This window comes from Entelurus aequoreus, linkage group LG12 (genome assembly GCF_033978785.1).
Source record: "Entelurus aequoreus isolate RoL-2023_Sb linkage group LG12, RoL_Eaeq_v1.1, whole genome shotgun sequence".
Taxonomy (NCBI): domain Eukaryota; kingdom Metazoa; phylum Chordata; class Actinopteri; order Syngnathiformes; family Syngnathidae; genus Entelurus; species Entelurus aequoreus.
In genome coordinates this window covers 69,710,101-69,724,885 of record NC_084742.1, presented here as the reverse complement: position 1 = coordinate 69,724,885, position 14,785 = coordinate 69,710,101, and the positions used below count along the sequence as shown (strand labels likewise).

Below are 14,785 nucleotides of genomic sequence, written 5' to 3'. Positions count from 1 at the left end.
CCTGGCCCCCGGCCCAAATTTTTTTAATTGTAATTTTGAAGAATTTATCTGAATGTGCATGAACTATTTCTGTTCAAAATTGTTAGAAATGTTAAATGTTTAAATATTAACTGTCAGTTTACTGTACTGTGCCAACTGTACTACTATATGAGTACGTATTTTCTATTGTTTCATTGAAAATGAAACAGCAAAGTCCATTTGGCCGTCATCCGTTTGAATTATGAGACACAATTGTGTCAAAGTCATGATTTTTTTTTTTTCATGCTTGAAATAAGAAAGTACCTGGTATTACTTTGAAAAAGTAGTTTTATACTTGTGAGTGTTGATGACACAGCTTTGATATTCTAGTTTCAAGCATGTTTTACTCAATATAGCTCATCAAATCTCAGCAACAAGCTGTAATATCTTACTGACATCATTTCGGACCAAAACACTTAAAACAAGTAAAACACTCTAACATAAAATCTGCCTAGTCAGAAGAATTATCTTATCAGACAGAAAATAAGCAAATATCACCCTAATTTGAGATATTTAATCTTACTTAGATTTCAGTTTTTGCAGTGTAGTTATCGCTAACGACCGATTTTCCCCTGACTAAAACGGGTGTTTTTATGAAGCACTTTGCAATAACTTTAATAAAAGTGCTTTTAAGAATCAGAATCAGAATCAAAAATACTTTATTAATCCCCAAGGGGAAATTTAAATTTTCAGCACAATCCCATTCAAGATCAGACAAACATTACAGGGAGACAGAACAGGATCGCTGACGGGTCTGCCAACTTCCGGTGCCCCTTACAAAAAAGGTGAGATACAAGTAAACAAAGGGGGTGAGAGAAAAAAACAAAACGGTGTAAGCCTGGGCCCCTGGAGAGGGGGTCCAGACTGAGGCCAAGGGAAAAAACAACTCAAAGCCATAGTACACATAAACATGTGTGTAAGAGGGAAACATCAAAAGACATTAAAGTCATTAAAAGAGCAGAGCTGATGCAACCAGCCACCTCTACAAACCCCGTTTCCATATGAGTTGGGAAATTGTGTTAGATGTAAATATAAACGGAATACAATAATTTGCTAATCCTTTTCAACCCATATGCAATTGAATGCACTACAAAGACAACATATTTGATGTTCAAACTCATAAACTTAATTTTTTTGCAAATAATAATTAACTTAGAATTTCATGGCTGCAACACGTGCCAAAGTAGTTGGGAAAGGGCATGTTCACCACTGTGTTACATGGCCTTTCCTTTTAACAACACTCAGTAAAGGTTTGGGAACTGAGGAGACACATTTTTGAAGCTTCTCAGGTGGAATTCTTTCCCATTCTTGCTTGATGTACAGCTTAAGTTGTTCAACAGTCCGGGGGTCTCCCTTCTGCTATTTTAGGCTTCATAATGCGCCACACATTTTCAATGGGAGGCAGGTCTGGACTACAGGCAGGCCAGTCTAGTACCCGCACTCTTTTACTATGAAGCCACGTTGATGTAACACGTGGCTTGGCATTGTCTTGCTGAAATAAGCAGGGGCGTCCATGGTAACGTTGCTTGGATGGCAACATATGTTGCTCCAAAAGCTGTATGTACCTTTCAGCATTAATGGTGCCTTCACAGATGTGTAAGTTACCCATGTCTTGGGCACTAATACACCCCCATACCATCACACATGCTGGCTTTTACACTTTGCGCCTAGAACAATCCGGATGGTTCTTTTCCTCTTTGGTCCGGAGGACACGACGTCCACAGTTTCCAAAAACAATTTGAAATGTGTACTCGTCAGACCACAGAACACTTTTCCACTTTGATTGCAATTGGATTGCTGTACAGTTGCTGTCCAAATTAGTTGTTTCCATACAATGACAATAAAGGGATTCTGATACTGATTCTGACTCCAGGGATAGGGTCTGGACTGAGGCCAAGAAAAAAAAAACTCATAGCCATACCATACATAAACAAGTTACATGGAATCAACAAAACTTGCAACAGGGGGAGGGAGTGGGAGATATGGAGGCCGGCTGCTGCTGTATAAGCGCTACTTAGCCGTCCATCGCCCTTAAGGGGAATCAAGCTGTGATAAAGGCGTGGAGTGGGGGTGCAGTTTGTGACCTTAAATTAATAAGTTCACTGAAAATGTTACTGCCACCGAGTTAATGCCCAAATGGCCACCGTATTAGTGACGTGGCTTGTTAAACGCTGCACACGATATTTGAATAAACGGCATCAAGCGCTTGGAAATGTTGCTTGTTTGTCAGTTTCATGTTTATGGAAGGCATCATGTTGCATGTTTTTAGCGAGCCATCTTCAGTGTAGCGTCACGCGAGTTCATGTTATGATAGTGTGTTTGCGTGCATGCGTGTGGGCACTAGATGCGTGTCTCAACAGATGGCCTTTTCAGCACACTTGCCTCTCGGCTTGGGCTCCTGCCAGCTACCAAACACACACACACACACACACACACACACACACACACATACACACACACACACACGCGCCGTGGAAAGAATACAGGTTTATCTTCGCCCACGTTTACCACTGCTTAGATTGAAAATGTACAGTAGGTGTGTTTTGGGCTCGTTATCATGTTGGAAAACTACCATTCTGCTACTGGAGTACAATTCATGTCCCCCTAGGTCAGACCTGGGCATTCTGCGGCCCGCGGGCCGCATCCGGCCCTTTGTGCGTCCCTGTCCGGCCCGCGTGAGGCCAATTATAAATTACAAAATAAATTTAAAAAAGTATCTATGTCGAGTGCGCAATACAAAGGTGCTGCTTTTGTTTTAAAAATCGTTATTTGTATTACTTCCGTGTGGACGTATGCGTGTGCGTGATTGTGAGTGAATGTGAACAGCTGCAATCACAAATTACAAAATAAAGTTGAAAAAACATCTATGTCGTGCGCGCAATACAACTGTGCTGCTTTTATTTTGAAAAGTATTATTTACGGGCGTGTGTCCGTGTGTAACCTGCGAGTGAAGGTGCACATGCAGCGACAAGTGATGCACGGTTTACACCCGAGACGCTAAAAAGAGAAAAGTTGATGACGAATGGCGTGTTTTCAACAAGACATGGACTGCAAAGCAACGTTCCCTCTAAGGTGCGTGCCTGCGCAATTGCGCACTGCTCAAGCGTCCGCTGCGCGCAGCAAATATATGCCGCGCACCAAATCAAATCCCATCTGAATTCTAAACAAAATAAACATATTTATTCTATGTAATTTTGCAATGCAACTCTGAGTGACAGTGACAACAAGCGGCCCTAACGGTGTTCGTCAACACCGTTCAATTGAATACCGTTCAATTATTGTAACGTCTATCGAGATGCTTCGAGGATAGGAATTATATCGATCACTTTATTGAGCAAAACTGTTTATATTCGGACATAACCACACCAAAAACATGAGTAAAACACTTCTATCTCGAAAAACTAGTCATTTTCTGCCGTACAAACCAGGCCAAAACCAACTTGTCATCTGTCACCAACACGCATAGCACTAAACCACTGGTGCGTTTATGGCCACACAAAAAGTCGGACAACTCAAACACCACACAAAGTTACACTATGACTCCTCAGTCATACGTGTGCTTATTTTACTGTCATTTATTATTAATGTTAATGTATTTATATTAGTCACGGAATGCTGTTACACACACTATGTTGAAGTATTACTATTATTATTAATTATTATTATTATTATTTATCTTACGGTATGTATCAAAAATAATATTGAGCAAAATTTAATTGAAATATTGTCGATGTGGCCCTCCAGCAGTGCTCGGGTTGCTCATGCGGCCCCCGGTAAAAATTAATTGCCCACCCCTGCCCTAGGTAAACCGCAGCTCCCCCAGTTTTGGAAGCACTTATGTAGCCCTCGACAATGACACCACACAACACCAATGACCAGGGTTGCAGATTTTTTCTTTCTTTCTCAGGCCGATACAGATAGTTTTTATTCTCATACCAATAACTTTTTATTTATTTATTGATATTTAACTGTATTTTGTGCACATTCTTTTTGAGGGCTTTCAAAACACCTTTGTGGCACTATTTCAGGTGGTTGATAATATTTGATGTGTTGAAGCTCGATATTTTTTTCTCCTTGCCGCAAATAGCACACACATTTTTTTTCTCTGAAACAGTGAAGAAGTACCACACAATTGACTAGAATAGAATAGAATTGAATTGAATGGACTTTTTTTGTCATTATATTTGCATATAACGGGATTAAGGACTCCAACTTAAGGTGCGGTAGTGGAAACAAATATGGAAAAAAATGAATCACACAATAAGTAATGAAGGTAGAAAATAAGAATTGAAATAAACAGACTACTATCCAATAAAAACAATAAGCAATTATGTACAATATACAAAATACTGTACAATATACAGAACAAAACAAGAGTACCGGAGTAATGAAGTAATAACACTCAGTGTCGGACTAGGAGTGCACAAAGACATAGCTTCACATCCGAATCGTGATTCTTATTCATATATATATATATATATATATATATATATATATATATATATATATATATATATATATATATACGGGGACGACGTGGCGAAGTTGGTAGAGTGGCCGGGCCAGCAATCGGGAGTGTTGCTGGTTACTGGGGTTCAATCCCCACCTTCTACCATCCTAGTCACGTCCGTTGTGTCCTTGGGCAAGGCACTTTACCCTTGCTCCTGATGGCTGCTGGTTAGCGCCTTGCATGGCAGCTCCCGCCATCAGTGTGTGAATGGGTGAGTGTGGAAATACTGTCAAAGCGATTCGATTCAGTATCAATTCTTGGGGTCACGATTCGATTCAAAATCTTTTTTTTTTTTTTCAATTCAACACTTTATTCTCGATATAAAAACAATTTTTTCCCGATTCAAAACGATTCTCTATTCATTCAATAGATAGATTTCAGCAGGATCTACCCCAGTCTGCTGACATGCAAGCAGAGTAGTAGATTTTTGTAAAAAGCTTTTATAATTGTAAAGGACAATGTTTTATCAACTGATTGCAATAATGTAAATTTGTTTTAACTATTAAATGAACCAAAAATATGACTTATTTTATCTTTGTGAAAATATTGAACACAGTGTGTTGTCAAGCTTATGAGATGCGATGCAAGTGTAAGCCACTGTGACACTAGGACATCCCTAGTTGTTAGCAGAGATGTCCGATAATATCGGACTGCCGATATTATCGGCTGATAAATGCTTTAAAATCTTATATCGGAAATTATCGGTTTCAAAAAGTGAAATTTATGACTTTTTAAAACGCCGCTGTGTACACGGACGTAGGGAGAAGTACAGAGCGCCAATAAACCTTAAAGGCACTGCCTTTGCGTGCCGGCCCAGTCACATAATATCTACGGCTTTTCACACACACAAGTGAATGCATGCATACTTGGTCAACAGCCATACAGGTCACACTGAGGGTGTCCATATAAACAACTTAAACACTGTTACAAATATGCGCCACACTGTGAACCCACACCAAACAAGAATGACAAACCCATTTCGGGAGAACATCCGCACCGTAACACAACATAAACACGACAGAACAAATACCCAGAACCCCTTGCAGCAACGACTCTTCCGGGACGCTACAATATACACCCCCCGCTACCCCCCCCTCGCCTCCCCCACCTCAACCTCCCAAATTCCAAGCTGCTGTTTTGAGGCATGTAAAAAAAATAATGCACTTTTTGACTTCAATAATAAATATGGCATTTTTTTCCATAACTTGAGTTGAAATATGACTTACTTCACCAATTATTATTATTAAATTCTTACTATTATTTATTTATTTATTTTTATTGTGATTACTTATGGAGTTTATTGTGAAAAAATTGTGAACAGGAAGTGAACAACAAGTTTTGCAACTGTTATGTAAAGAAAAGGGGTAGGATTAAATAAGCTCTGCTTCTTCCTACTCCTTTTCGAACATGTTGAAAAGAGAAACTGGAAATCATGTTGTATGCTTGCATGTTCGAAATAAACTCAAACTCAAACTCAAATTATTTTGGAAAACCTTGCTACATTGTTTAATGCATCCAGCGGGGCATCACAACAAAATTAGGCATAATAATGTGTTAATACCACGACTGTATATATCGGTATCGGTTGATATAGGAATCGGTAATTAAGAGTTGGACAATATCGGCAGAAAAGCCATTATCGGACATCTCTAGTTGTTAGCTTTGGTGTAAACAACAAATTCCAGTTGGGGTTGAGAGAATGTTGCCCCCAGTTGAATATGTTTATGGTAGCGGTACTCTGCACGCACAAAGTGTCAGTTTAAAGAACACTTCAGGTCCCGCCCCTCTAAGCAGCCCTGGCAGCCATTATTGGCTCCTGATTACCACATGCTCACTATGATTCCCCCCCTCATTAATCTGCCACACTTCTCTCTGCCCCGTCCTGTCATACCGCCACCGACCAGGAAACCACGCCCAGTCTCCCAGCTCGTCTCGCAACAGCAGGCCACTCAGCAGTTCGTGTTACCCCCGCAGCCCAAAAAGGAAAAGAAGGAGCGCGTGGAGCGAGAGAAGAGCGACAAGGAGCCGGCGCTCAAGAGGAACAGCCACAAGAAGATGCGGTAAGAGAGCGAGCGCCAAGATGGAGCTGTTTTGATGCTAATTAGATGTTATTTCTAGGCCCAGGTTAAAAAACATCGACCGCAGCAGCGCCCAGCACCTGGAGGTGACGGTCGGCGACCTGACGGTCATCATCACGGACTTTAAGGAGAAGGCCAAGCCCTCGTCCACGTCGGCGTCCTCGTCCTCCAGCGCCGCCTCCGCCGCCGACCACCACAGCCAGAACGGCTCCAGCTCGGAAGCCACGGAGAAGGGGCTCTCTCGCTCGTCCTCGCCCCGCGGGGAGGGCAGCTCGGTGAACGGGGAGTCCCACTGAGTCCGCCCCGCCGAGCTCGTGTTTCGGCGGCACGCAGAAGACTCTGCGCTCCACTTGACACTCCCCACTTTGAGAGGATCCCGACACGGGATGCGAAGCTTCCTCACAGACAGCGAGCAGCCTTTTCACAGGACTGCGATACACACGGAGACAAGCTTCGGACAGCGGGGACATCTCAAGGGATGCACCAGCTTATATTTTCTTCATCGCAGCGTCCAGCCTGTCCGTCATCTCTTTTTTGGGGGCACAATTCCATAAAGACTGCAGAATATTGCTCCACTTTGTTCCGACAGAAGTTTTTGGATTAAAGCCCACTTTTAGGGAAGGTTTAGTATATTATTGTATAGGCTAATACAGTGTTTTTGTGTGTAGCTACGTGGATTGATTATCTCTAATAACACTATTGAATTAAGTGATGGAATTAAGAACTTGGAAGTACACTCAGGATGGATGCAAGCTTGTCTGTTTTCAAAAAAAACAACATATATTTTCATTCGCCGCACAAACGACTTCTCCTGCGCGACAGACTCCGGGGATGCAACTCCGTGGACGCCATTCTGCACACAGCACCACAACAGCCAAGACTCCTGCATTCCTTCTGGCGGGCTTTAGGTGTACTAAACTGAGCTAACTGTGTAGTTTATTCTATTCTAATAGTCTATTCTATTCTAAATAACGGTGTATTTAGTTAGAATGAAATAGAATAGAATAGAGTTTTATTTGTCATTATTACAGTGAACAGGTTCAAATCTGCATACACAATAATTTAGTAATATAAATAGTAAAAAAAAAAGGATATGTATCTTATATATATGTATATATCCACACACATGCATATATCCATATATGTATATGTATATGTATATATATGCATATGTATGGCTATATCCACACACATGCATATATCCATACGTGTATTGGCCCCAGTGTGTGAATGTTGTCTGTCTATCTGTGTTGGCCCTGTGATGAGGTGGCGACTTGTCCAGGGTGTACCCCGCCTTCCACCCGATTGTAGCTGAGATAGGCTCCAGCGACCCCGAAGGGAATAAGTGGTAGAAAATGGATGGATGGATGGGCATATGTGTATATATATATATGCATATGTATGTATATATATCCACACACATGCATATATCCATATGTGTATATATATATATATATATATATATACTACCGTTCAAAAGTTTGGGGTCACATTGCAATGTCCTTATTTTTGAAGGAAAAGCACTGTACTTTTCAATGAAGATAACTTTAAACTAGTCTTAACTTGAAAGAAATACACTCTATACATTGCTAATGTGGTAAATGACTATTCTAGCTGCAAATGTCTGCTTTTTGGTGCAATATCTACATAGGTGTATAGAGGTCCATTTCCAGCAACTATCACTCCAGTGTTCTAATGGTACAATGTGTTTGCTCATTGGCTCAGAAGGCTAATTGATGATTAGAAAACCCTTGTGCAATCATGTTCACACATCTGAAAACACTTTAGCTCGTTACAGAAGCTACAAAACTGACCTTCCTTTGAGCAGATTGAGTTTCTGGAGCATCACATTTGTGGCGTTAATTAAACGCTCAAAATGGCCAGAAAAAGAGAACTTTCATCTGAAACTCGACAGTCTATTCTTGTTCTTAGAAATGAAGGCTATTCCACTAAATTGTTTGGGTGACCCCAAACTTTCTTTTTTTTTACTATTTATATTACTAAATTATTATGTATGCACCTTAGGGGATCTGCTCCAATTTCGTTGTTCTTTGAACCTGTTCACTGTAATAATGACAAATAAAACTCTATTCTATTCTAACTAACTACACCATCACTCGCTAGATCCACTAAGACGAATGGATTTCCCCGGCATATTGTACTACCATGTTTTGATGTGGCTGTATAATCCATCATATCAGTGTTGTTATTATTTTCTTTCGAAAGGACTTTTAGCGGAGATGTGTGACGGCATGATAAGACGGTATAACGTGGGATGTTAGTGTTGTTTAGAGGTGCGCTCGGAGGTTCACCACACTAGCTGGGACTATGTGTGAGCCGGTGAGAACTGCATAGAAACGTGTTCTTCGGGTGGATATGTGTGGATACATTCGCTTTTGCCATGCTCAGTTGTTTTGAAACGTGTGTTTATTACATGTCTATATTAGAAAGTGACAAAATTCAAACTTATAAGCAGTTTTACTTGGATTTCTTCTATTAAACTGCCTTTAGTTAGTAGTACAAGGGTTCTTAACCTTTTTGACCTCAAGGCCCAACTTTTCCATTACAAAGGGGCCACTTAAATATTAACACTGAATGAGTAATCCTACTCCCGATTTTAATCGTATTCTTACGGTTTAACAGAATAAACCTTGTCACAAACATTATTATCGAGGCTTAGGTCAGGCTGATTACAAAAAGAAATACCTATCAAATATACTCTGAAAGAAGGGAATCCTAAAAACTGAGGAAGAATGAATGTACATTCAACTACCCAGTGTTAAAATAAATAAATTACTAAATAATGTGTTTCTTAACTAAACTGTCAATACGATTAAAGTGCAAATGAAAATACAGTTTTACCCATTTTAGTCATATTTTTTGCGCTTAAGAACATTATGACTATTGCTCCAGACTTCTGCTAAAAAGCATGTGTTAATCACTAACATTATTATCAAGGCTTAGGTCAGGCTGATTACAAAAATTAATACTAATCAAATATACTGCGAAAGAAGGGAATCATAAAAACCAGGCCTGGCCCTAACAAATCTGGCGCCCTAGGCAAGATTTTAGGTGGTGCCCCCCCCACATCGGCAGTGAAGTGTATATACTCACAAGAAACCGAATAGATTTGTCTTTGACCTTTTTTTTTACTTAAAGAAAGCAAATTAACATATTATATGAGAATGTTATGTTATGATTATCTTTAACCGAATCACAGCAGTGTTCAAATTAAAAAACAGCATTCCCTCTCATGTGATATTGCTTGATTAACATTAATGATGTGCACTTTAACAACTAGGCTTACAACTATACCTAATATATAAAGGGGTGGAAAAGTGACTATTACCTGCCGGGCAAACATTAGCTAACCAGAAGGCAATAACAATGTAAACAAAAAACACCTGCTTAAAAGATCTAATACAAATGTCCCTGAGGAATGTAAGGTGGGAGTACTGTAATTACCTAACGCTACATTATTATTTTCCATAATAATTTAGCCCCCTCCACAATATTAACCCGACGTTAAAACAGAACTAGCTATTTATTGATTAGCAATTGCCGAATCATGTAACATTAGCTTAATGCTAAAAAGCCAGGTTACTATTACATTCTGTAACAGACAAATAATTTCATGTAGGCTAACGTTACCTACCTGCTACCTCTGTCTTTTTCTCGTTTCTCCTCTTTTCTCTTTTTTCTTCCCTGGGCACCTGACAGTTTTGGCCGTTTTGACATCTTGTGTTGATTTTTTGATGTGGTAAGAGTCATGATACGGGAAGGGAGGGGGCGCACCGTGCGGGGAGATGGGGGGGCGTAATGTTGTAACAAATAATATTTCTATTAAATAGGCTTTACTTTGCATTTTAATTAACGTGGGATTATTTTTTGTATTTAGAAATATTAGTATCAACTTTTTTTTTTTTTTTTTTTCTCCAACATTTGTGGCACTGGCGTGGCGCCCCCTGATGGACGGCGCCCTTAGCATTTGCCTATACCACGGGCCGGCCCTGATAAAAACTGAGGAAGAATGAATGCACATTCAACTACCCAGTGCTTATCGTCGATGTTCTCTACTAAATCCTTTCAGCAAAAATATGGCAATATCGCGAAATGATCAAGTATGACACATAGAATGGACCTGCTCTCCCCGTTTGAATAAGAACATTTCATTTCAGTAGGCCTTTAACTAAGCTGTCAATAAAATTAAAATGCAAATGAAAATACAGCTTCACCCCTTTAGTCATATTTTTTGCGCTTAAGAAAATTCTCTGACTATTGATTGCTCCAGACTTCTTCTGAAAGCACGTGTCAATCACAAACATTATTATCAAGGCTTAGGTCAGGCTGATTACAAAAATAAATACTAATCAAATGTACTGCAAAAGAAGGGAATCATAAAAACTGATGAAGAATGAATGTACATTCAACTACCCAGTGCTCAAATGAATTAATTAATGAATAATGTGTTTCTTAACTAAGCTGTCCATAAAATTAAAGTGCGAATGAAAATACAGCTTCACCCCTTTAGTCATAATTTTTGCGTTTAAGATTAGAGATGTCCGATAATATCGGCCGATATATGTGTTAAAATGTAATATCGGACATTATCTGTATCGTTTTTTTTAATTATCGGTATCGTTTTTAAAAAAAAATTAAATCCACATAAAAAACACAAGATACACTTACAATTAGTGCACCAAGCCAAAAAACCTCCCTCCCCCATTTACACTCATTCACACAAAAGGGTTGTTTCTTTCTGTTATTAATATTCTGCTTCCTACATTATATATCAATATATATCAATACAGTCTGCAAGGGATACAGTCCGTAAGCACACATGATTGTGCGTGCTGCTGCTCCACTAATAGTACTAACCTTTAACAGTTAATTTGACTCATTTTCATTCATTACTCGTTTCTATGTAACTGTTTTTATATTGTTGTACTTTCTTTTTTATTCAACAAAATGTTTTTAATTTATCTTATTTTACAATTTTTTTTAAAAAGTACCTTATCTTCACCATACCTGGTTGTCCAAATTAGGCATAATAATGTGTTAATTCCACGACTGCATATATCGGTTGATATCGGTATCGGTTGATATCGGTATCGGTAATTAAAGAGTTGGACAATATCGGAATATCGGCAAAAAGCCATTATCGGACATCCCTACTTAAGATAATTCTCTATGACTACTGATTGCTCCCGACGTCTTCTGAAAGCACGTGTCAATCACAAACATTATTATCAAGGCTTAGGTCAGGCTGATTACAAATATAGAAAAATACTAATCAACTCCACCGCAAAAGAAGGAAATCAAAAAAACTGAATACAAATAAATGCACATACAACTACGCAGTGCTACAAAAAATACATTCTAACCAAATTAATTAAAAATAATACATGTTTCTCAAATAAACTGTCACTGAAATTAAAGTGCCAATAGAAATACAGCTTCAGCCATTTAGTCATATTTTTTGCGCTTAACAAAATGATGACTATTGCTCCAGACTTCTTCTGAAAGCATGTGTCAATCACAAACATTGTTATCAAGGCTTAGGTCAGGCTGGCTACAAAAATAAATACAACTACACTGCAAGAGAAGGGAATCCAAAAAAATTATTACAAATAAATGTACTTACAACTACTTACAACAAGTACATTCTAACTAAAATAATGAATCCAAAATAAACTGTCAATGAAATGAACATGCAAATGAAAATACAGCTTCACCCCTTTAGTCATATTTTTTTGCGCTTAAGATACTTCTCTATGACTACTGATTGTTCCAGACTTCTTCTGAAAGCATGTGTCAATCACAAACATTGTTATCAAGGCTTAGGTCAGGCTGAATCAATCAAAGTTCATTTATATAGCCTTTAATCACAAGTGTCTCAAAGGGCTGCACAAGCCACAACGACATCCTCCCACATACTAATCAACTCCACTGCAAAAGAAGGGAATACAACAAAAAAAAACAGATTACAAATAAATGCTACGCGGTCCTACAATATCTACATTCTAACTGAATTCATGAAAAATAATACATGTTTCTTAAACCCTCACTGATATTAAAGTGCAAATGGAAATACAGCTTCATCACTTTAGTCATCATTTTTTGCGCTTAATAAAATGTTCTGACTGTAGCTACAAACTTCTCCAGTTTGATAAAACATCGTGTTGGTACACAGACACCACAGTTAGGTTGTGCTATTACAAACCCCGTTTCCATATGAGTTGGGAAATGGTGTTAGACGTAAATATAAACGGAATACAATGATTTGCAAATCCTTTTCAAGCCATATTCAGTTGAATGCACTACAAAGACAACATATTTGATGTTCAAACTCATAAACTTAGAATTTCATGGCTGCAACACGTGCCAAAGTAGTTGGGAAAGGGCATGTTCACCACTGTGTTACATGGCCTTTCCTTTTAACAACACTCAGTAAAGGTTTGGGAACTGAGGAGACACATTTTTGAAGTGGAATTCTTTCCCATTCTTGCTTGATGTACAGCTTAAGTTGTTCAACAGTCCGGGGGTCTCCCTTCTGCTATTTTAGGTGCCACACATTTTCAATGGGAGACAGGTCTGGACTACAGGCAGGCCAGTCTAGTACCCGCACTCTTTTACTATGAAGCCACGTTGATGTAACACCTGGCTTGGCATTGTCTTGCTGAAATAAGCAGGGGCGTCCATGATGGCAACATATGTTGCTCCAAAACCTGTATGTACCTTTCAGCATTAATGGCGCCTTCACAGATGTGTAAGTTACCCATGTCTTGGGCACTAATACACCCCCATACCATCACACATGCTGGCTTTTACACTTTCACCCTATAACAATCCAGAATGTTCTTTTCCTCTTTGGTCGTCCACAGTTTCCAAAAACAATTTGAAATGTGGCCTCGTCAGACCACAGAACACTTTTCCACTTTGTATCAGTCCATCTTAGATGAGCTCAGGCCCAGCGAAGCCGACGGCGTTTCTGGGTGTTGTTGATAAACGCTTTTCGCCTTGCATAGGAGAGTTTTAACTTGCACTTACAGATGTAGCGACCAACTGTAGTTACTGACAGTGGGTTTCTGAAGTGTTCCTGAGCCCATGTGGTGATATCCTTTACACACTGATGTCGCTCGTTGATGCAGTACAGTCTGAGGGATCGAAAGTCACGGGCTTAGCTGCTTACGTGCAGTGATTTCTCCAGATTCTCGGAACTCTTTGATGATACTACGGAGCGTAGATGGTGAAATCCCTAAATTCCTTGCAATAGCTGCTTGAGAAAGGTTTTTCTTAAACTGTTCAACAATTTGCTCACGCATTTGTTGACAAAGTGGGGACCCTCGCCCCATCCTTGTTTGTGAATGACTGAGCATTTCATGGAATCTACTTTTATACCCAATCATGGCACCCACCTGTTCCCAATTTGCCTGTTCACCTGTGGGATGGGACCAAGTGGCTGGGGAGAGGGAAGTCTGGGCTTCCCTGCTTAGGCTGCTGCCCCCGCGACCCGACCTCGGATAAGCGGAGGAAGATGGAGATGGAGACCTGTGGGATGTTCCAAATAAGTGTTTGATGAGCATTCCTCAACTTTCTCAGTCTTTTTTGCCACCTTTCCCAACTTCTTTGTCACGTGTTGTTGGCATCAAATTCTAAAGTTGATGATTATTTGCAAAAAAAATTTTTTTTTATCAGTTTGAACAGCAAATATGTTGTCTTTGTAGCATATTCACCTGAATATGGGTTGAAAATGATTTGCAAATCATTGTAGTCTGTTTATATTTACATCTAACACAATTTCCCAACTCATATGGAAACGGGGTTTGTATATTTTGGTACGATTCAGTCATAAATACCGTCGAACGTGGCGGTTTTGGAAAGGGGAGAGCAAAAGAAGACTTCAGGGGTGGTGCAGCAGCTTGAGAAAAATAAACAAAAGCATCCTTTTCAAGCTCACTTTGGTGATGTTCATATTAGTTCAAGTGGAAACCATTTTTGTTCAAGTCAACCGAGTTGAGTGGAAAAGCCCACAAACTGCAACGGTGTAGGGAGGCTTTTATTCTGACTATATCCGGTTGATTTTCACATGAATCGATACGCAACCAGACTTCAAGGAAATTGGACATAAAGACACCCAACGCAATGAATGCTTCTTTTCAGAGGTGGAATCAATTGA

The 14,785-nt window shown here is 39.5% G+C and overlaps 1 protein-coding gene across 1 annotated transcript in view; it reads left to right on the top strand.

Annotated features, from left to right (window-relative positions):
• The window catches only part of yaf2 (YY1 associated factor 2), a 39,933-nt gene extending 32,706 nt beyond the window's left edge, over nucleotides 1-7,227 (top strand). Inside the window, exons 3-4 of the mRNA XM_062066553.1 lie at nucleotides 6,433-6,588; nucleotides 6,647-7,227. Coding sequence (XP_061922537.1) covers nucleotides 6,433-6,588; nucleotides 6,647-6,902 — 412 coding nt within the window. The 3' untranslated portion in view covers nucleotides 6,903-7,227. The remainder of the gene's footprint in view (nucleotides 1-6,432; nucleotides 6,589-6,646) is intronic.
• Nucleotides 7,228-14,785: the final 7,558 nt, after the last annotated feature.